This window comes from Bos taurus, chromosome 9 (assembly GCF_002263795.3).
Source record: "Bos taurus isolate L1 Dominette 01449 registration number 42190680 breed Hereford chromosome 9, ARS-UCD2.0, whole genome shotgun sequence".
NCBI lineage: Eukaryota > Metazoa > Chordata > Mammalia > Artiodactyla > Bovidae > Bos > Bos taurus.
In genome coordinates, this window is record NC_037336.1 from 86,800,043 (window position 1) to 86,822,001 (window position 21,959).

Sequence of the window (21,959 nt, forward strand, 5' to 3'; positions counted from 1 at the left end):
CGTGGTGCGGCGGCCTAGAACTATAAACCCGCAGCTGCTCTCGGAGACTTCCGGGTCCCGCCCCGCCCTCGCCCCGCCCCGCCCGGCCCCCACAAAGGCCCCCGCCCCACCAAAGGCCCCGCCCCTCAGGCCCGCTAGGCCTCGGCCTCCCGCCCGCAGGCCCACGCCCGCCGCCCGCCCCCGGCCTGTCCAAGATGGAGGGCGCTCCGCGGGCGCCCCTCGCTCTCCGGCTGCTCTTCTTCGCGGCCCTGCCAGCCACCGGGTGGCTGACGACCGGCACCCTTGAGCCGCCGCTCCTGCCGCCAGCCCCGAAGGTAGGGCTAGGCGGACGCGAGTCGGCCGGGATCCTCGGGGAGAAGCCCGGGCCGGGGACTTGGGACGGCAGCGTCCGCATCGACACCTTCCACCTCCCCGCGGGCAGGCCGTGGACTGGGGGTAGGGCTCCCAAAGGGCTGGGAATGGTGGGAAGAAGCACCCAAGGAAACGGGGGCGGCGGGGACGAGGGAGGCGACAGAGTGAAAGGGAATCTTTAACGTGTGGTTAAGCCCGGCGCAGCGGAACTGCTTGTTGCGGTAGTCTCGGCTGTTGCCGTCGTCTGGGCTGTTGCCGTCCTGACGGGCGTTTGCCGTCGAAAGTCACCGATCACAGCCTTTTGTAATGGCGCCTTCTTGGGGTAGAGCCGGGCTCTGGGGCGAGGCAGTGTTTATGTGCTAGGGAAACGTGGAAGTTGCTCAACGGGAGAGAGCGAGGGCGTTTCCAGGCCACCTGTCTGCTCCGGCGGGCGGCGGGAAGGAATGCCTGCCACCGGCGCGTGGGGCTCCGGGTGCGTGCAAGCCGGGTGCCTGGGGGCCTCAGAGGCAGAGAGACGGAAGACCCAGCGCCGACCCTGCCGGCCTGCCTTTAGCGGGCGGTGTTAGAGGAGCCTGTCTCTGAGCGCGGTGGGGCCAGGCGCGCCAGCATCCCCTGGGAACCTGGTAGAAACGCTCCAATCAAAAGCTCCAGGGTGAGGACCCAGCAGAGTGTTCCAGCAAGCTCTCCATCCAGGTGACCCCGAGGTGGGCTGAAGTTTGCGCATCACCGCGTGCTTGTACTGAAGGGTGACTGACTGGTTCTTACTGCTTTTGCTCGGGTAGGGGGGACTGTCGTTGCCCTTAACCAGTATTTGCCACTCAGCCGTTGAATGTGTGATAGGCGGAAAGTCTGAAGACTTGGCAATGCGATTAAACGACATAGGTGCACCTTTTCTTACTAATCAAGACCTGAATGAATACCCAGCAGTCAGGGGTGACTGACACCATAAATGTCACTGTTTTACCTTCACTGTTTTAAGAGTTACGGCGTTACCCTTCCTGGCTACAAAAATAATAGCGTACCTTGGTTTCAGTTCTCTTGGGACATTCCAAGAAGCCGCACCGTCCCAAGCTCTAAGAACCACTTATATACGAAGTGGACCACAGTTGCAGCTGTTCAAAAATATGAGATCGAGACCAAATTAAAATGAAGTAATTCCTAGAGTCCTGGAATTAGGAAATTGGTTATCCCTTTTCCAGATTTTAGAGATTTATCATAGTTATTTATGAATCCCAAAGACCTTTGAGTCTATTCCTGTTACATGCTTGCCTTTAGACTGCAGGCTGATAATACACCATACTGTGGGTTCTTAGTGAGCTGTTCATTTCAGTTCTCCTTATGACTTCTGTCTGCTTTTGGAAAGTCCAGATCTACACTCATTTCGTTGGTTAAATGAATGCTCTGCAACTAGGAGGAGAATCTCATTCCTTGGAAGGTGTATGTGCGAAGCTGAGGCCTCTGAATCTAAACATTTTTCAAAGTTGTATTGTGAAAATTTTCAAAGATACAGAACGTTTGAAAGAGTTTTAGAGTGGTTGTGCATATTTGATAGGAGTTTTTCTGTTGACTTTTATGTAGCAATGGTGTGTTTGAACTCTCCGCATCATGGTAACCACTGGACTACTGTGGTTATTATTTGAAATGTTGCCAGTGTGATTGAGGAACTGAGCTTTTAACATGTTGTTTAGTTTTAATTAAATGTAAATAGTCACATTTGGTTAGTGGATACAATATGCCAACTCATAACATAATGCACAACATAATGCCAACTCAGCCGACCATTTGTATTTTACTATACTTGCTTTATCACACACGTTTTCATTTGTTTAGCTTCGTATCCCGCCTGACCTAAATGTAAGAAAATTGGTTGAAATCAGGAAAATTCTCTGTGTATGTCTTCAGTCACTCAGGTTTATTGGATTATAAGCATTTTTCTGTTTTGTTTACATATGTAAGTTGTCAGATGTTGAGGTTATACAGATTGTGAAGTAATAAAAATTTTTTTACAGTTCATTCTTCTGTTATTAAAATGACTTGGTCACCAAGGAGAGGGAGGCAGCCAGAGGACGCTTCTTTTCTTATATGTGTAAATATTTATTTCTTATATGTGTAAATATTTATTTCATTTATTTCCCTCAGACTTACTTTAAACCAGGTATCTATTACTTTTGTTCTTAGGAAGCCATTTTGTCCCAGGTGGGCAATTGTGAGTGACGGAATCAGAGGAGAATTGAAAATGAGTAGGGGAGACTTTAGTTCTGCCACCCTTTTCTAAGTGTACACTGCCCTGGGTGACAAGCCTGTACTTCCAGTTCTGTCAGAGGCTCTTGGAAAGAACAAGAAATATGACCTGGCTCTGAACTTTGGTTTAGGAGGCAGGAAGGGATGAGAGTTTCTCCTGATGTGAAATCATTCAAGAGGATCCAAAAGAATGTATTTGGAGTTGGCCCTCTGGAAAATACAGTGTGCTCGTGTCTGTTCATTGTCTTTTCCAAAGACAACGGGCCCAGTTCTACTGGGCAGGTGATGTATGTAAGTGCAGTAAATTACTCACAATATAGGGTATATTCTCTACTGAAAGGCAGAAGCTATAAAAAGGTTTCTCAGCAGAGCATCACTGGAGGCTTATCTCCAGACTGTTAGAAGAACAGTACTCTATAGTTTTAAAACAGATCGTCTAGCTTGGAAAGAATGAACTCTTGATGGAAATTTGGGCATAAAACAATACAGCCAGCAACTTAATGGTTTATTGAATGTTAGTTTGTTCTAAGAGATGAGTTCACTTGTTCTAACCCACACTTAATTCTACATAAGGATGGGCCAGGAGAAAAGTGGACTGGAGCTGAGGAATCACTAGTCCTAAAGCTTCCTGGGCTCCTCTGAGAGTTGGGAAGTGGACCAAAGCCATCCTGAATAGATGGTATGGACTTACATGTTAGTATCCTGTTTATCAGGTTGTCCCAGGAATCAATAAACTCAGCCCATAAAATCACTGTCTTAGTCTCTCATTTGTTAGAAATATATAAAGTATTGGGGTTGCTCATGGTGCCAAGAAATACACTGGTAGGTTAGTTTCATGTTTATGAATAATTTTTCTCTTTGAAAATTAAGAACCCCACCCCCCGCCAAAAGGCATTAAGAGGAGTCTTCTTTTTATTCTAGGATAACAATGTCTGTGAATACACTTAGGAAAGAATTTCATTTACAGATAACAAATTATAGTTCCTGTGACCCTGAATACTTAAAATAGTGCTTTCTTCTGTGTAGTAAGCATCTCATGAATAAACTTAAATATTTGAGTAGACTGTCTTTGAGCATACCATGAGAGGCAGTGAAACTGTGCATCCCAAATCCTTGTCCATGGGCATTAGAAGACACCTTTAAGAAGGATAAGAGCAAGTTTGTACGTGAAACAATAAAGTTGGAAACATTTGATGTCCACGCTCATGGAACAGATAAATAAATTGATGGTATATTACACAATGCTGTTTAAAAAAAAAAGTGTCTACATCTGCCCACATAACTGTTTTAAATTAAAGAAGGTCCAGAAAAATACATGCAATATCATTCCACTTATAAAGTTCAGGAACAGATAAAACTAAACAATAGGTTGTTTAGAGAAAGAGAACACAGGGAGTTAAACTGTAAAGGAAAGCAAGATATGTTAACATGGAAGACAGGATAGGGATTCCTTCTGAGGGGCAGTGGGAAATGTGACAGAAAGGATCATGCAGGGGACTTAGAAGCTATGAATGACATTTTAGTTTTGCTCCTGGGTAGGAGATACATGGGAGAAGGCAATGGCACCCCACTCCAGCACTCTTGCCTGGAAAATCCCATGGATGGAAGAGCCTGGTGGGCTGCAGTCCATGGGGTCGCTAAGAGTCAGACATGACTGAGGGACTTCACTTTCACTTTTCACTTTCATGCATTGGAGAAGGAAATGGCAACCCACTCCAGTGTTCTTGCCTGGAGAATCCCAGGGACAGGGGAACCTGGTGGGCTGCCGTCTCTGGGGTCACACAGAATCGGACACGACTGAAGCAATTTAGCAGCAGCAGCAGGAGATACATGAGTGTTTATCTTTTCTTTTAAACTTTATATTTGCATATTACATGCTCAGATACATGATATATTTCATATTAAATGGATAAGTGTATAGATTATGAAAAATTGTGAATAATGGCATTTAAAAGGCTGTAAAGGGAATTCCCTGGTGGTCTAGCAGTTAAGATTCAATGTTTTCACTGCTGGGGTCCTGGGTTCCATCCCTGGTTGGGGAACTAAGATCCTGAAAGCCACGCCCCCTCCCCCCCCCCACCACACAAAAGAGCTGTAAAAATGAACCTGATGAATTGTGTTTTTTTTTCTTTTTCCCTGATGAGTTTTTTAACAGTGTTCGTTTAATGTAGTCATATGCAATCATACAGTAAGTATAATTGAGGGAGAAGAGAATGAACTGAGTTACTCTTAGTTCAGCAAATGCATACCTACCTGATTTGTGTATTTATTTTACAGGACAGCATCAGAATTAATGTAACTACCCTGGAGGATGGGGAGGTGTCTAAAGAACAGGTGTGTCTTTGTTATGCTTTCATTATATCATTTAGCTAAATATCATGCAGACTATTTTATTTTTTTATCTGTACACCTCATTTAGTTAGATAAAGTATTTTTGACATGAAGAGTTTGTCATCATTTGTAAACCATTGGAATTAATGTATATGCTGCTTTATTTTAAGGTTGTTCTTAACATAACCTATGAGAGTGGACAGGTATATGTAAATGACTTCCCTGTAAATAGTGGTGTAACCCGAATAAGCTGTCAGACTTTGATAGGTGAGTACTGCTAAATTATTTCCATAATTGTTCTGTGTTTTTAATAACACTAAATTAGTGAAACACAATTCTTTGACGTTATTTATTTCCATTTTAAATTAATAATATACATCATTACTAGAGTATATGATAACACTAATGGATTTTAAACTCTCTTCCTACTTAATATTGGTTATTTCTGGCATTTTCATATATTCTCTATCATGGCATTGATATTGCTCGGAACGGCATGTCTGGTAGGTTAATGACAATGTAAGAATGTGTCTCGAGGTAGTAAATAGGGATTTAGAAGCAAGGCAAAATCTCTTCACATTTGTAAAAAGCAAAGAGAAAAGTGAATTGTCTTTCTGCTTCTTCTACCTTTATGTCTGTATTACATTTTCCTTTTTAACCTTTTAAAACCTTGAGTTGTTTAAAGACAAGCAAACATGTTACATTGGAATATACCCATTGTTTGAATGACATAAAGAATATGAGAAATTTGTATAGTATTCCTGTTACCTATTTTAATATACAGATTTAAGGCAGTAAATATTTCTCTGAGCACTTGTGTCCTATATTTAATTCATTTTGTGTCTTTATTATCATTCCATTCATGTTTTCCAGGTATTTATTGTGATAGTTCCTTGTCCTAGGAGTCATTGTGAAGTATATTGCTTAATTCTCAAACACTGAGGGATTTTTTTTCTTTTTTACTGATTCCATCTCTATCATCAGAGATGTAGCTGTATACTTTTAACCTTTTGAATTTAGACACTTGCTGTATAGCTTAACATATGGTCAGTTTTCATAAATGTTGCTTTCCATTTGTATCTGAAAAGAAAGTTAATCATATAATTAGTTGGATATGATGTTCTGTATCTGTCAGGTCAAATTTGTTAATCACGTTCAGTCTTTTATGGATGTACTGATTTTTTTGTTTGCCCTGTGAATTATTGAGAATGGTATGTTAAAATCTGCACCACGAACACTTGTCTGTTCTTTGAGTTTTGTCAGTTTTTGCTTTGTATATTTTGCCATACAGCATTACTAAATCCATGCAGATTTAGAGCTGTTATGTCTTCTGGTGAATCCACTCTTCTGTCATTATAATATGTCCTTATTTATCTCTAGTGATATTCTTGCCTTAAAATCAGCTTTATCTAAATATATTATTTTACCAGTCACTGTTTTTTGGCTGGGCGTGGAGGAGGGTGGTGGATTGTTTTGTGGTATGTTTCCATTTTTTTTCAGTCTTCCTGGGTCCTTATAATTAAGGTGAATGTCTTACAAGCAGCATATACTTGTGGTTTCTTTCTTTTTTTTTTATTCAGGCTATCATTCTGTCTTTAATTGGAATTTTAATTTACTTATATTAATGTAATAAGTGATACGTTTAGATTTAGATAGTCTATATTAATTATTTGTTTTCTATCTGTGTCTTATCTGTTCTGTTTCTTTTTTTTCCTTTTTTCTCCTTTTCTCCTCTTCTGGGTTATTTACTTTTTGTTTCATTGTCCCCCTCTATCTTGTTGGTTTTTATATTATTTTACTGTTTTAATGGTTACCCTTCAGATGAGTAAACTCGTACTTTTATCATTTCCCAACCACTGCAGGAATCTTAGAACACTTAAACTCCATTTATTCTCTTCTGCTTTTAAAATTTTTAATTCAGTTTAATTTTTTTTTTTTTTTTAGCCTTGTGCCTTGAGGGATCTTAGTTCTCTGACCAGGGATTGAATCTGGGCCATGGCATTGAAAGCCCCAGGTCCTAACCACCAGACCACCCGGGAATTCCTCCCCTTGCTGCTTTTGTGTTGCTATTTTCATGAATTGTAACTCTTTGGATTCCTAACCCTGAGCACCATAAGTTGTTCTTAGTGTTCTCCAGTAGGCGGATGTTCTTTTGTGCTTACCCTCACAGTTACTCTTTCTTTTGCTTTTCATTCCTTCCTAAATATCTGTGTTCCCCTCTGGAGTTATTTCCCCTCTACCTAAAGAATTCTGCTCAGCATTTTTTCAGTGCAGATTTCAGTGTCCATGTGCGCGTTCATGTCTCACATGTTTTCTATAGTTCTCAGTGAGAGAGTTGGTGTACTGCAAGTTAATCCATCATAGCAAGGAAAAGAAGTGCCATTACTGGCTTGAATAACATTCCACTGATGTTGTATGTATTAGGAGTTTGATGTGGGGTGCAGTCTGCTTGCTTTATTTATTATAGTCATCTTTCTAGTCATCCCAGTTGCATTGAGTATATTTCCTTGAAAGCTGAAGTAAAAGCCTGTCTTATCATTTCACAGGAATCTTTAAAACATTAAATGCAACTACAGCAAGAGTCTTCTATCCTTAATTCTTAAAAAAATTCTTCTTTGTAGATGTATTAGTTATATTGCTGTTTTAACGGTTTAACCCAAACGTCGTAGCCTGTGACACTATTATCTCCTAGTTCCTGTAGGTCATAAATGTGAGCTTGGCTTAGCTGGGTCCTCTGACTCTGGCTCAGCTGGGAAAGGTCTGCTTCCTAGCACTCGTGGTTCTTGACAGGGTTCATTTCCTTGTGAATTGTTCCTCACAGGATGTTAGCTGGAGTCCCTCCTTCATGTTCTTGCCACGTGGGCCTCTCTGTAGAGCATCTCACAACATAGCAGCTGGCTTTATCACAGAACAAGAGAGACTGTCAGGGAGAGCACACCAGCAAGACACCAGTCACAGTCCGTATAATCTAATCACACACGTGACATTCCAGCACGTTCACTGTATTCTCTTTGTTCGAAACAAGTGTCTAGGTCCAGCTCGCACTTTATGGAAGGCAGTTACAAAGGGGCAGGAAGGCTGGAGGGGCAAGAGTCATTGAGAGCCATTTTGGAAAGCCGTCTCCCTCAGTGCAAAAAGTCAGAATATAGAGGGCTCTTGTTGTTACTAGTTTTATTCTGTAGCAGCCATTACAGATTTGGAGGAAGAGTCATATGCATCAGTACGCTTTGATGTATTGACATGACTGCCTTTTCTCATCTCTTGAGTCTCTGTTCTGGTGACTGGCCTTTGGGCATACGAGTAGGTTGACGAGCAGCCTACCCTTCCCTGAGGGAGACTGCTGGGTAAACAGGAAAACATTGAAATGGACCACAAGAGAGGGGAAGCTTTCCAGATAGAAGCTCAGAGGATGTGAGGGAGGTTAGGCAGATGAGAGAGAGGGCACCGTAATGAGCCTGAAGGAGGAGGACCAGGCAGAGAACCACCAGCGAGGTCATAGGGTGCCGCTGAAGGCACTGACAAGGACACTGTGTAATCAAAACCATGTGATGGTGAGATTAATCCGGCACCATCCTGTGAATGGTTGAAGAGGGAGGGATTACAGAAGGGGAGAATAGTTAGGTAAATACCTCAAGAGTAAGAGGCTAATGAACTAGGTGTTGGGTGGGGAGGTAGGTGGAGCTGGAAAGGACACACAGAAGAGGTACTTTGGATCTGGAATGGTCCAAAGGGAACAACTGACTGGATAGAGGATGAGAGTGAACAAGTCGGAGGCAACCTAGTCATTCTTGTCTTTGGTAGTTTGGAGAAGGCGGAGGGGTTTATTAACAGAAACAGAGAAGTCAAGGAGGAACAGGTTTGTGAACTTAGATTGAGACCAGGGGTTAGGCCACTTGTTTCTCAATAAAAATGTAGGTACCTGTTTAAAAATTATAAATGCTAGCCTGTACCCCCTGAAATTTTAAGACTAGAGTGAGGCTTTAGCATCTGTGCTGTTCCCAGTTGATTCTGATATATAGTTAGGGTTTAGAACCACTAGACCAGGTATTTGTTTTAAATTATGTATTTATAATTCTGGGTGGAATTACTACTTCACATAGGCTATAGAATAAGAACTTAATTCGTCCTCGCAAGGAACTCGGCCCGGTTGAGACAGGTTTATAAACTAAGAACTACACTGTTAGTGCTTCAAATTTTTTTTATAAAAAGGCATGAAGTCAGCATTTTAAGGATATGGTATCTAGAACTATTAAGTAGGTGTTAATTAAAAATGTATGGGAGGGGACTTCTCTGGAGATCCAGTCGTTAAAGACTTTACCTTCCAATAAAGGGGGTACAGGTTCAATCTCTAGGTGGGGCTAAGATCCCACATGCCTCACAGCCAAAAAACCAGAACACAAAACAGAAGCAATATTGTAACAAATTCAATAAAGACTTTGAAAATGGTCCACATCAAAAAATAATAAAATTTAAAAACCTAAGGGAGGAGAGTGAGTAACGGAGAGCATGCTGGATCAAGGGAACAGCTCTGTAAAGGCACAGCGTCGGCTTAAACGGCTGGGCCTGCATGCAGGATATCCGTCAGGGTTCCTTTTTGGCGGATTATTCCTAGCCAATAACATTGGAGGAACAGAAACAAAATGCTGCTTTTGCAGCAGGTTTGTTGGTTTCTAGTATCTTTTTCTATAGCACTCCTCAGGTTTATAAACCAATTGCAACTGCCACCCTCCATTGCTGCTGGGATGGGGGTGGGGTTTCTCAGCCAGGACAACAGGGCCAGTAGCCTATCCCACTCCATCCTTTGTAAGTGGGGAGTAATTACGGGGCTTTCCCTCCCTCATCCCCATTCCCGCCCTCCCCATTAACCCTGTTGTGTAAACAGTTACACCTTACTGGTTCCTCGTAGCTAATCTATGTAAAAGAATAGGAAAGGTGTGGCAAGTGTGAAGTTCCATACAAAATCTGAAAGTCATCAGGCATTTTTCCCTTTAAATGAGTATAAGAATTGTAGGGGTTTGTCAAGTTGTCTTTGTTGCCATAGATCTGAAACATCAGTGAGGTCAGAAATAAAGGCAAAGATAATGGTGTATACCTGTCTTGTTCCATGTAAATGTCAACAAAATGATCAAATTGAGTAACTGATTTGGTGGCATTTTTTGTTCAAAGCTATCACTATTTTTTTTTGAACAGTGAAGAATGAAAATCTGGAAAACTTGGAGGAAAAAGAGTATTTTGGAATTGTCAGTGTAAGGATTTTAGTTCATGAGTGGCCAATGACATCTGGTTCCAGTTTGCAACTGATTGTCATTCAAGAAGAAGTAGTAGAGATAGATGGAAAACAGGTAAGATAGTGTGCTTGCCATCTGGGAATTAATTGTAAAGATTTGTGTTCAGTGTTATGCACACATTCAGTTATTTATTTCTGACTTGATAAGGAAAGAAGCTACACTAATGTTGCCTGTATCTAATCATTTAGAATTGTCTTACTTGTTTTAGCATTTACCTGTTTAGAATTTAAAATCTTAATTTGAAAAAAGATCATATTCATACATGTTTGTATGTCTTAAAATTATGATCGTTATTAAATAGAGCAAGTAAGTGAAGAGATTGAATTTGGTTCGTAGCTCTGCTGCCATTTCTTCTGGCCAAGTCTCTCTTAAGTCAGTGAAATGAAACTGAGAGGAAACCTCTCATAGTGAGCGCTAAAGCACACTGTGTGTGATTAAAGTTGCAAATTAATTGTCTTAAAGAGGAATTCTGTGAATAGCACAAGTTTGTTAGTTTCAGAAATCAGGGAAGAAAATTCAGTTTTAGACTCTTGCCAGGTTGTGTCACTATTCAAAATAAAGAGAATTGCTTCTACTTTTTCATAGGCTCAACAAAAGGACGTTACTGAAATTGATATTTTAGTTAAGAATCAGGGAATAGTCAGACGTTCAAACTACACCCTGCCTTTAGAAGAAAGCATGCTCTACTCGATTTCCCGAGACAGTGACATTCTATTCACCCTTCCCAACCTCTCCAAAAAAGGTACTTCAAAGACCATTATTTAAAGTATTAAGGAAATGATTTCTTTAATTGGTAACTTTTTCATCATAGTTAATATGTTTGGAAGTAAGCTTCTTTTAAAAATGCTTTATAACATGAATTGCTTTATGTATCCATTTTGTAAGATGTGGTCTGTGCTGATGACAGAGGGACATTTTGCTGAAATCGTCTAAAAATACATAATAAGAATTTCATTCACTTAAGTTCATTTAGAAGAGGAAATATCATTTTTTCCATTGAAACACAGAACTTAAAAAATTTGACTTTCTGTGTGACAGAATCATAACTGCTATAGCTCCCTTCTTACTGTCTTAATTTTTTTTTTTTTTTTACTGTCTTAATTTGAGGTTCCTTTCTGGCATTTAAATCTAAACAATCAAATGTTTCTTTTTCTCCTATCAAAAAAGTGGATGTTCTCACCATCTTAAATGTCACTGGTGTAAAATCCTAGAACTAGTGGGAGAGTCACCAGCACGTTCTTGGCATTTTGGTAACTTGGGTCTTCCTTCTCAGGAGAAAGCGTTAGTTCATTGCAGACCACCAGCCAGTATCTTATCAGGAATGTGGAAACCACTGTAAATGAAGCTCTGCCTGGCAAATTACCTGAAACTCCTCTCAGAGCTGAGCCTCCATCTTCATATAAGGTAAATCAGGTATATGGGATTATCTTTATATGTGTTACAAGCATTTATGGTTATGGTAAAGAAAGTAAGTGCTAGTGTTTAAACTGAGGTGGAAACCATGAGAATTGGATCCATGGGACATTGTTAATAATGAACTCATCACGGTTTTAATGTGACATTTTTAGGTATTCCTGTTTTCCTTCTTAGTAATGTAGTCAGATGATGATGGTAAAGGCGTTAGATTTCAGTTTGTTTGGGGGTCTTTCTCATATCCCCATTGGTCTGTTTATTCTGTGACTTCATGCATGCACACATGTACACACACGCAGAGTCCCCTCAAGACTTTGTACGGTGACTCAGCACACTTGGTTGTGTGCACTTTCTGAAATCAGACTGCTTAGGTTTGAATCCTGGTTCTGCCACTGACTAGTTGTGTCAGCTGGGACAAGTTCCTAGCCTCTCTAACCTTTTTCTTTACGTGTACAGCAAAGTCCATAAAGTGATGCCTTTTCTATGAGGTTGTTGTAAGCGTTTAAATATGATGGGTGCAAATGTAAATATACATTGGCACCTGTTAAGTACTCACATATGATAATAATAGTATACTGCTGACCGGGGAGACAGGGTTCAGAGAGTATGGTGAAATCTCTTTATTAGCTAGGCCCCTTACTCAAAATAATTTACATTTAAATGAGCAGGATCTGTGTTTAGTAACAAAAGATTCCAGAGATGATTCTTTGAAGAGGTTCTCGCTGAAGGTTAGGTTAGGATTGCTTGCTTTGGGTTACTGGAGAAACCTCTGTCACTTTTTGAATGCCTGAACTCTGGTGCCCTTACTAATCTTACTCCATCTCTCTCAGAGCAAGGAAGAACAGACTCTTCAGTCCTTGCCCAAGTTTCTTCTATCACTGTTGAAGTACGCAGTGAACTCCCCATCACCAATGGGCATCACCGACTTTATGGACATGAGTTTGAGCAAGCTCCACGAGTTGTTGATGGACAGGGAAGCCTGGCGTGCTGCAGTCCATGGGGTCGTAAAGAGTCAGACACGACTGACCAAATGAACTGAACTCCCTATAGGGTTCCAAAAGCTACGAATATGTCTGTCACTCTTTCCTTCTGTTGTCTTCCAAATACTGGAAACACATAGTTGACAGGTCCATTCTGCGTAAGTGGACTAGCCTTCTTGTCATGCATGCTGATACTTAGTCATGTCTGACTCTTTGGGACCCCAGGGACTGTAGCCCGCCAGTCCGGCAAGAATAGTGGAGTGGGTTGCCATTTCCTCTACAGGGGATCTTCCTGACTTAGGGATCAAACCCATGTCTCTTACATCTCCTGCACTGGCAGGTGGATCCTTTACCACTAGTGCCACCTGGGAAGCCCTTTATAGTTAGACAACACGTATAAATTGTAAAGGATAGTAACATGTAACAAACACTTATGCCCCTTTTGCTAGAAAATAATTTTTTAAATTGTGAATAACTTTGAGGTACATTAAAAAAATAAGATGTACCCATTTAAAATGTACAGTTCGATAAGTTTTGACATGTTACCACCTTACAGTCAAGATGTATGAGTGTTACCATCACCTAAAACTAGAGTTTCTTGAGCTCAAATGAAACTTGCGTATCTAATAAAAACTTTTTTCTTTAGGTGATGTGTCAGTGGATGGAAAAGTTCAGAAAAGATCTATGCAGGTTCTGGAGCAGTATCTTCCCGATATTCTTTATGTTTTTGAATGTCATGGTGGTTGGAATTATAGGAGCAGTTATAGTAATAACCATCTTAAAGGTGCTTTTCCCAGTTTGTGAATACAAGTAAGTATTTCTCATTTTTGATCAACTTTAGTATTCTTAATGATTAAAAAGTAGTTGTATTTACTATAGCGTAGAAAATAGAAAAATTAGGAAGAGTAAGACAAGTGGGGGGAAAAATAATATATCTCTTTTTTTCTAGCCCATCTTTCAGCTTTAGCAAAATTAAAAGACTTTTATTGGCTACTTATATGGTCAAGACACTTGTCTTAGGAATTCACACGTGGCTAGGACAAACTCTGCTCTGTAAGACCTTAGTGTATTGGAGAGAAAGGGAACAAGTGTCTGTAATGGAAAATGCATTGTGTATAATAAGAAAGAAATGAAACAAGAGGGCTTCACTATGTATTTTCAACTGCAAACTATCAATTTAAAATGCAGTAAATTTTTGAAGACCAGCAAGGTATTTTAGTAACAGGAGAAAGTGAAAGAAAGTAAAAGTGAAGGTCGCTCAGTCCTGTCCAACTCTTTGGGATCCCATGGACTATAGAATTCTCCTGGCCAGAATACTGCAGTGGGTAGCCTTTCCCTTCGCTAGGGGATCTTCCCAACCCAGGGATCAAACCCAGGTCTCCTGCATTGCAGGTGAATTCTTTACCAGCTGAGCCACAAGGGAAGCCCAAGAATACTGGAGTGGGTAGCCTATTCCTTCTCCAGAGAATTTTGCAGGCGGATTCTTTACCAACTGAGCTGAGTAACAGGAGAAATGCTGTTTAAAGATCCATGGTTGCATGCCAGTGGAGTACTAATTAGAAAGCTACTTGGGCCTAGTCCTCTTGCCCACTTTGTGAAATCTAGGACTATGTATGCCATGGAGATCTATAATTTACCCTGTCATCTCCTACAGTACCAGCTAAGGATCTTCCTCTTACTCCTCCAAACCAATTAGTTTGGTTAAAGTGAACTAACCATCATAAATAAAATCAAGCAAAAATACCTAATCCCAGGTATACATTTAATTATAACCTCAAAGTAGCCCTGTCTTACTTTAGTTTTAATTTTTATATTTCAGAGGAATTCTGCAGTTGGATAAAGTCAATGTTATACCTCTCACAGCTGTCAACTTATATCCAGATGGACCTGAGAAAACAGCAGAAAACCCTGGAGATAAAACGTGTGTTTAGAACACCATCTCAAATCATGGACTCTGACTTAGCCTAATGGTTCAAATTTGCCACTTAAATATAATTTTCTTTAAGCCATTAAGAATCGGTTTGTACACTAGAGAAATTGCTAAACTCCTAAAGCTGTCTAAAACTTGATCTTTAAAGTGACAGTTAAAGTTCACCTTATTCTATAATAAGGCTGCCTGTTCTGGTGGTGAATTAAAAAAAAATTTAAATGCAATGGAACAGAAGACATGTGAATAAACTTTGAAACTACCAAAAAGAAAAAAAAAGGGCAAGACAAAATGCCAACGTGCCAATCCTTTTCAAAGTGCCTTTGTTAAGGAAATTATATACACTTAATTACTATAATATATAAGACTTTTGAAAAGCACTTTATGAAATTCTAATTTAAAAGCTCAAGAACTTAACACTTATTTTTTTATTCAGTAAAATGTGCCTTAAGTATGTGACTCAGTATAAAAATCACTGAAGTGTGTATATCATGATTTGATTGTATCCTGTACCAAGACTACTTACCTTGAATGAACCAGGATTTTAAAATAGTGACATGTTCTCACTCTAAAAATAAACTTTTTTTTTTGAAGATAAAAGTACAATGTTTTTGCAATAAAATCTTTGCCCATGTGAGTTACTTCTAAGAGCTCCTTTCATAACACTGGCTGAAACCAAGGGTCACATCAGTTAGTAAGTCCACCAATGTTGCCAAATTAGAATGTGCTTTGCTCTTGTGGTTCTAAGTATAGTCCTGTTTCCCCTACAATAATGTTTGGTCTTTTTTTAACCATCACCCATATTGACGTATATTTTACAATATGATCTAGGATATATAGTTCTTACCTTTACTCCATGTTTTACTTTCTGTTCTATTAAAATTCTTTTTTTTAAGTTTTTTTATAATTGTAACCCATCATTTAAATGGCTTATTCAGTGGCTCAGTGGTATAGGATCCACCTGCAATGCAGGAGCCGCAGGAAACACGGGTTCGATCCCTGGGTTGGAAAGATGGAGAAGGGAATGGCAACCCACTCCAGTATTCCTGCTTGGAGAATTCCAGGGACAGAGGAGCCTGGCAGGCTACAGTCCATAGGGTTGCAAAGAGTTGGGCCATGACTGAAGTGATTTAGCAAGCATCATTTAAAACACTTTAGAAGGAAATGACTCGATTTTAAAACCACCTTCAATTTTGGCTATAAATAGGTACGTGTAGTGGAAGAATGATAGTTAGTAAAGGAGTCATTCATTTTGCCTAGCTGTTTTTAATAAGGAATAACAGCCCTGTGTAATGTACTATGTCCATCTTCTAGACAAATAATATAGTTTACAATTTGATCCTAAAGTCACCCAGCAATTAACAGTTTATTTTTTTATATCCTTCTTCACTAAGTTGCTAGAAATCACCAGTTCTAACTTTCAACAATGACAGGGTCTTATTTCATCCTTTAAGCATAAGCTTGTAGCCTCTTGTGAGGAGAACAACGTAGGAGGCTTTCACCGGAGGGCACAGGCGCTGCGGTCAGCAGTTCCCAGCCTGCCTTCTCTCCTTACCCGTGATACTTGAGACCGTGGCAAATCATGCGGGCTTCCTGAGGCTCTGTTTTCTATGGTTGGGGTGATACAGAAAGTATTACTTTACAAGAAATTATAAATAGAAATCTTACCTAAAGTTTTATACCATTACTCTTTATTTCATTTATATTTGTACTGTTAATTATTATTTTATTTAACTTTGCATCCATGAGTAATGGGTTAGTGACTTTTAAGAGTACAGTGAGCAGCACAAACATAAAGGTAGCTTCTTGCCTACAGTGCAGCCTTTTACATGTGGGCAGAATACAGTCAGGCAGGCAAGACTGTACAGATGTGTGTGTATGTATATATATATATATATATATATTTTTTTTTTTCCTTTTAAATTGCACAGTAAAATGAAGGGGCCTTTAAAGCTCTCTCAGAATGAGGAGGTAAACTGGCCATAACACCAGGCAGGAAGGAAAGTACACTGGGTGTGGTCCGCCCGGCTACTTGTGTAAAAATGTTCAGGGACTTTGAGTTATCCCCTGGCACCTACAGAGCTAGAGCCAGTCTTATTCTTCAGAAGCAACAGCAGCCACAGGCAGGGGAAGAGGATACACTCGCACGTGCGCATACAGACAGTTTTGCAAGCTAAGTAACAGCACTTTTGGTACACTTGTCAGTGAAAGAGAAACACAGTAATGCGAAAGTAAAACAAGTTTGCTTGTAACTTGAAAAAATTGCCTTTATTCAGAATCATACTTTTTTTTCACTCTTACCATAACGAAAGTTTAAAAAAATATAGCGCTTGGTGCAATGAAATACTACATTTAATTATTCAAACACTTAATGCAAGGTTGCTCACAGTTTACATGTGAGAATTTAGCATGATCCAAACTCAAATATCCATTTCTCATATCTTTCAATGTCTGCAGCAGATACTGACTTTGAAACCTTTTTTAAAGCCATTTCAAAATCCTCCATAGTTGTAGGCATATGCATTTCTTCTCTTGAAAGATTTCTGATTTCTTCCGGGGTCAAACCTTCAATACGCCTTCTCATTGCCATCAAGGATGCATCCCTAGGTTTTAAATTAAAAAGACAAAAACCATAAAATGATGTGCTAGGCAAATACAAAACTGTGAACAGAAGATTTTTTTCAGTGCATGTGTTATTCTGTAATTATTATATATACATAATAGTACTGCACAGAATCTAGTATTGGACAATTAGGCCTGTTTTTGAGCTGTTTTGTTAGCAGTTAAATCTGAGCAAAAAGCCCAAGAAGTAGTAGAAGGATATAACATGAGGGCAACTGAATTTAATTAAAGGTGTACCATAAAGAATAAGCATCACAGGGACAGGAGAGAACTTGTTGGCTGGAAAATTAAATATTTTCTACTGCATGTGTAAGAAAAACTAAACAGTCAAGTGGTCTCTCCTTTCCCCTCCTCTGTATTAGTGCTATTTTTTTTTTAAGGAGAAACTTCAGATTCAACTACCTCCTTGCTTTCACCCAGTTTGATCCTTAACAGCAGCCACCACGTGTGCAAAGCGACAGCTACAAAGGGTTTCATACACACATTATTGCTAATCCTCACATCAGCCCTGCATAGAATGTTTACTTTGGAGGTGAGTAAACCAGTGCAGTCAAGTACCTTCCTAATAATGTCCAAGCTAATACTAAGATTAGGTCCAAAGCTACTTCAATAACGTTTTGAAGTAGAGACCATCTTTTCCTGTTACTGATACTCCTATCACATTTATGACACTTCACTGAAAATGAGACTGTACTCCCCTCTGATGTGCCAAATCAATCTATACTGGACTACGTCTCCTATGGAACAATATACTGAATGAATGCACCAATGTTAATTTTTCTAACCCAGGCACTTGCAGCAGTCACCGTGCAGACTGGACTCTGCTCAGTCATGCCTCGCTCTGCTTCCTCTGCGACCATATCTGACATACCTGATATGGCTGAGATTATAAAATTTGGTAAGTCAAAATTGAAGACAAAAATAAATGGAAGAGGAAAATCCACTGCTTTCAAAAGAAATGACAACAGAAGTAAGCAGGCAAGTTTTAATAAGGTGTGTGCCGCCAATAAGCACCATACATTCCACAAGCTCTGCCTTCTTATTTTACTTTTAGCTGTTTTAATTTTGTAAGATGCAGAGTGTGGATCAAATTTAAATGACTGTGCTGCCCTTTTCATGTCAAAGAAAGGAGAACTACTTACAGGAGGGCTGAAGGCCATTCCTGCCTCTCCCATCTGCCTGTCTGGCCAGTGGGGAAGAAAACCAGTTTACATGCTGGTGAAGGAGGAAGCTGGGAGGGGTGGCAGTGAAATCTAGAGTAAAAAGCAACTGGTCCAAGGTGTCCCATGGGTGTTAAAATGCAGTGTAACCAGTATAACAGTTTCTTTTGTTCAAATGATTTTAATTACTAGAATGTACACTTTTTAAAGTATGCAAATAAAAAGTGTTAAAACCTAAAACTTTTTTTTCTAATCCAAGACAATTACTGGTTATCTATTTTATATCAGTTGTTTTAACACTACCTTCTTGAACGTGTAGCTTTTAAATGAACCACAGTCTTCAGTGACATACAAGATAACCAAACAAGATAACTAGCACCAGCTAACACTAGCTTAATGCCAAAACGTGTGTCTCTGACTAGGTTATATAATGTGGGTCTTTATTCATCTAAATTTAGCATTAAAACTTCATAACAGAAGTTTACACTGACAAAAATCTATGCTTCCTAAAAACAAAACCAGAACCAGAAACAAAAACCTATACTTTGAAAATAATTCATACCTGCACACGTTGGTAATGTCCGCACCTGAATAACCCTCCATGTTTTCTGCTATACTCGCAAGGTCAACGTCATCAGCCAATTCCAGCTCACGGAGACTTATTCGTAACAGTTCCTCCCTGCCTTTTGCTATTGGGAAAAACAAAATATAAATGAATATATATAAACATAATATATAAAAATATATAAACATATACAGAAATATAAATCAATATAAACATAAATATCAACATAAACAATGTTCTATTTTTCTCCAGTCTACTTTTTGTTTTTCAATTCTTAGAGCTCATTTGCTTAAAAAATTTAACAGCTATTCCTCACTGAATTTAGTTTATTTTTAAATTTAAATTTTTAATTGAAAAAACTTTTTTTAATTGAAATTTTTTTAGTTTTTATGTTTTTAATTGAACTGGTTTGTCTTTTAAAGTAATACCAAACTTCAAAATTTAGCAAAACTACTGAAGACTCAGCATGAAGGACTTTCCTGGTGGTCCAGTGGCTAAGACTCTCACTCCCAATTCAAGCAGCCTGGGTTCAAATCCTGGTCAGGAAACTAGATCCCACATGACTGCAACTAACAGTTCGCATGCTGCAACTAAGACCTGGTTCAGCTGAGTAAATAAATAAAATAAAAAAATATTAAAAAAATAAAAGTTAACATGAGCTTCCTGACTCAAATGAAGATACCTGATGGTAATGGAATATAGATTCTTTTCTCAAGACGTCGTCTTAAAGCCTCATCAATATCCCAGGGAAAATTAGTAGCTGCCAGAACCATAACCATTTTGGAAGGGTCATCATTTTCAGAAGCACCTCCAACACCTTGAGGAAGGGTAAGAACATAGTAAAAAAAAAAAAAGCAAAGCAAAGCAAAGCTCAAATACTTAAAGATCCTCAAATATTTAGCACAACGTTAAAAGCAATGTAATCATCAAGCCTCCTTAAGACTTACAAAGCAAACTGGTTACATGTGTGAGTTTGCAGTTCAAGAAAAATGAGTTTTTGCAGCATGCAGAAAATATGACTCAAAAACAGATTTAATAAAAAGACTAGTTCAGCAAAACAATGTAATAATTTAAAAAATTCTTCAAAACCATACATATCCCCCTCTAAGGCCAATTTATCTGCATTTGTTTCAGTTTCGTGGCTAAGAATGAGGTCAGCGTGTGTGACAAAAGGTGCTCAGTGAAGAACGGCCGTTATTTCCGGCGTGTCCCCACTGTCAGCATGCCCAGTTCACTGCTGTCGATCTCCAGGGCCTCCTCACCAGCCCCTGGCCACTGGAGCTGGGGGTCAGCACTGTGCGTGGAGCTTATCATGCTTGTACACACGCATACCATCCATCTGAACCAGCAGCTCGGCCTTCACCCTTCTGCTTGCCTCGTGCTCTTCAGAAGTCCCTCTGCGGCTGCAAATGGAGTCTATCTCATCAATAAATATAGTAGCTGGAGAGTAAAATCGAGCCTGCAGGAAGAAACCAGGCAACACCAGGTTTTTAATTCCATTTAAAAGTAATCTACAGTTAAGCGCTTAAAAAAGAGTGGAGGAGCCTCCCACACTGTGCATCTCTCCCTCTTGTCCTAATACTGAGGAGAGAGGAGAGAATTGGAAGAGCTAAAATACAGCTTCTAATACAGACTTATTGTATACTTAAATATTATACGGCAATTTCTATACTATTCAATACTCTAATTGGCTATATATGTCATATAAATACAGGATTATCCTGTACATTACAATGATACGGATAACAATAGTGGGAAGACATTTATAGATACTGACAAGTGTTCTAAAATTGAAGAAAAATTTTGTTAAAGAGAACCACTACCTTCTATATTAATAATATCACATAGATTTTTAAAAATATTTAAAATATATTTAAATTTTAATATTTTGTTTATATGTAAATTTATTTTAATGTAAATATATACAGTATTATATATATAATGTATAAATATATTTAAATTTAAATTTTTATAAATATAAATTCTCTCTAAGGAATTCTAAGTAAATTGCCATTTTTCATTTGACTAATACAAGTACAGCTGACCCCTGAACAATTCAGGTATGAACTGCATGGGTCTACTTACATGTAGATATTTTTCAGTAGTAAATACTATATTACTACCTAGGCTGGTTGAATCTGAGGGTGTAGAGGAATTGTGGATACAGAGAGCTAACTATAAGTTACATGCAGATTAATCTTCACATTCTCCAAGGGTCAATTAGAAGAGTCAATAAAAATGGCCTTTTTTTTTCTAAGATAAAATTCATATAACAAAAAATTCATCATTTAAACCATTTTAAAGTACACAATTCAGTAATCAGCATATTAATACTATTATGCAACCATCATCACTGTCAATTCCAGAACATTTCAGTGCCTCCCCCACCCAATAACCCCCACTGCTCTTCCCCAGCCCCTGGTGACCACTGATCTATTTTCTGTCCCTGTGCATTTGCCTCTTCTGAACACTTCAAATTAATGGGATCATACAACATGCGGCCTTTGTGTCTGCCTTCTTCCACTCAGCATGTTTTCAGTGTTTATTTGTGTTATAGCATGTACGGTACTTCATTCTCTTTAATGGCTGAATAATATCCCCCAAGTTTATTTTTGTACCTTAAATGCATTTCTTTTTCCTCAAATCAAAGGACAGGGGAGATTGATCCACTGGTCAAGTATTAACCTAATAAACAGCTGTATAAGATTCAGTAGTATCACCCTTTTCTTAAAGGAGACAGAAGCAGCATTTTATCTATTTATTTTTGTGGGTTTTTTTTGTTTTTAGTAGACTTTATTTTTTTATTGGAGTATAGTTGATAAGAAGCATATTATTATAGTAACTAATATTTACTGTTAATCATTTTTTAAATGAAATATCCACACTTACAGAATCACCACACAAGAAAGCTTGAAACTAAATGATGGCAAGGATTTCTCAAAACAGAGCGTTAAGTGAACAAACAGCATTTTAAAAACAGAAGTCCACAATGGCAAATGAACACAACAGACTTGACCATGCAATTGTACTGGGTCCATCAACTCTTCTGACCATGAGGTTACAATACAGTACCCTTGAACA

The 21,959-nt window shown here is 39.1% G+C and overlaps 2 protein-coding genes and 1 long non-coding RNA gene across 7 annotated transcripts in view; 2 read left to right on the plus strand and 1 right to left on the minus strand.

Annotated features, from left to right (window-relative positions):
* Positions 1 to 187: 187 nt before the first annotated feature.
* Positions 188 to 14,800, plus strand: GINM1 (glycosylated integral membrane protein 1). The gene is made up of 8 exons (NM_001038509.2): positions 188 to 314; positions 4,870 to 4,926; positions 5,094 to 5,190; positions 10,114 to 10,265; positions 10,797 to 10,953; positions 11,485 to 11,615; positions 13,251 to 13,414; positions 14,424 to 14,800. Exons 1-8 carry the CDS (start codon positions 195 to 197, stop codon positions 14,533 to 14,535), a joined length of 990 nt encoding a protein of 329 aa, NP_001033598.1. The 5' UTR covers positions 188 to 194; the 3' UTR covers positions 14,536 to 14,800.
* Positions 14,801 to 16,772: 1,972 nt separating this feature from the next.
* KATNA1 (katanin catalytic subunit A1) overlaps positions 16,773 to 21,959 on the minus strand; it is a 34,709-nt gene continuing 29,522 nt past the window's right edge. For all 5 annotated transcript variants that reach the window (XM_059889600.1, XM_005211032.5, XM_059889599.1 and 2 more), the window contains 4 exons: positions 20,211 to 20,337; positions 19,561 to 19,695; positions 18,876 to 19,002; positions 16,773 to 17,134 (listed from right to left, as the gene is read on the minus strand). In XM_059889600.1, coding sequence (XP_059745583.1) covers positions 16,936 to 17,134; positions 18,876 to 19,002; positions 19,561 to 19,695; positions 20,211 to 20,337 — 588 coding nt within the window. In that variant the 3' untranslated portion in view covers positions 16,773 to 16,935. The remainder of the gene's footprint in view (positions 17,135 to 18,875; positions 19,003 to 19,560; positions 19,696 to 20,210; positions 20,338 to 21,959) is intronic.
* Positions 17,130 to 21,588, plus strand: LOC132346135 (uncharacterized). Its single transcript, XR_009495872.1, has 2 exons — positions 17,130 to 18,146; positions 20,013 to 21,588. It is a non-coding gene; the product is annotated as an uncharacterized lncRNA (long non-coding RNA).

What these genes read in the sequence shown, in the direction of transcription:
- GINM1 (NM_001038509.2), top strand. Translation starts at nt 195, where the DNA reads ATGGAGGGCGCTCCGCGGGCGCCCCTCGCTCTCCGGCTGCTCTTCTTC. An exon ending in TCCTGCCGCCAGCCCCGAAG is followed by an intron (nt 315 to 4,869) that starts GTAGGGCTAGGC and finishes TTTATTTTACAG; the next exon opens with GACAGCATCAGAATTAATGT. An exon ending in TCCCAACCTCTCCAAAAAAG is followed by an intron (nt 10,954 to 11,484) that starts GTACTTCAAAGA and finishes CTTCCTTCTCAG; the next exon opens with GAGAAAGCGTTAGTTCATTG.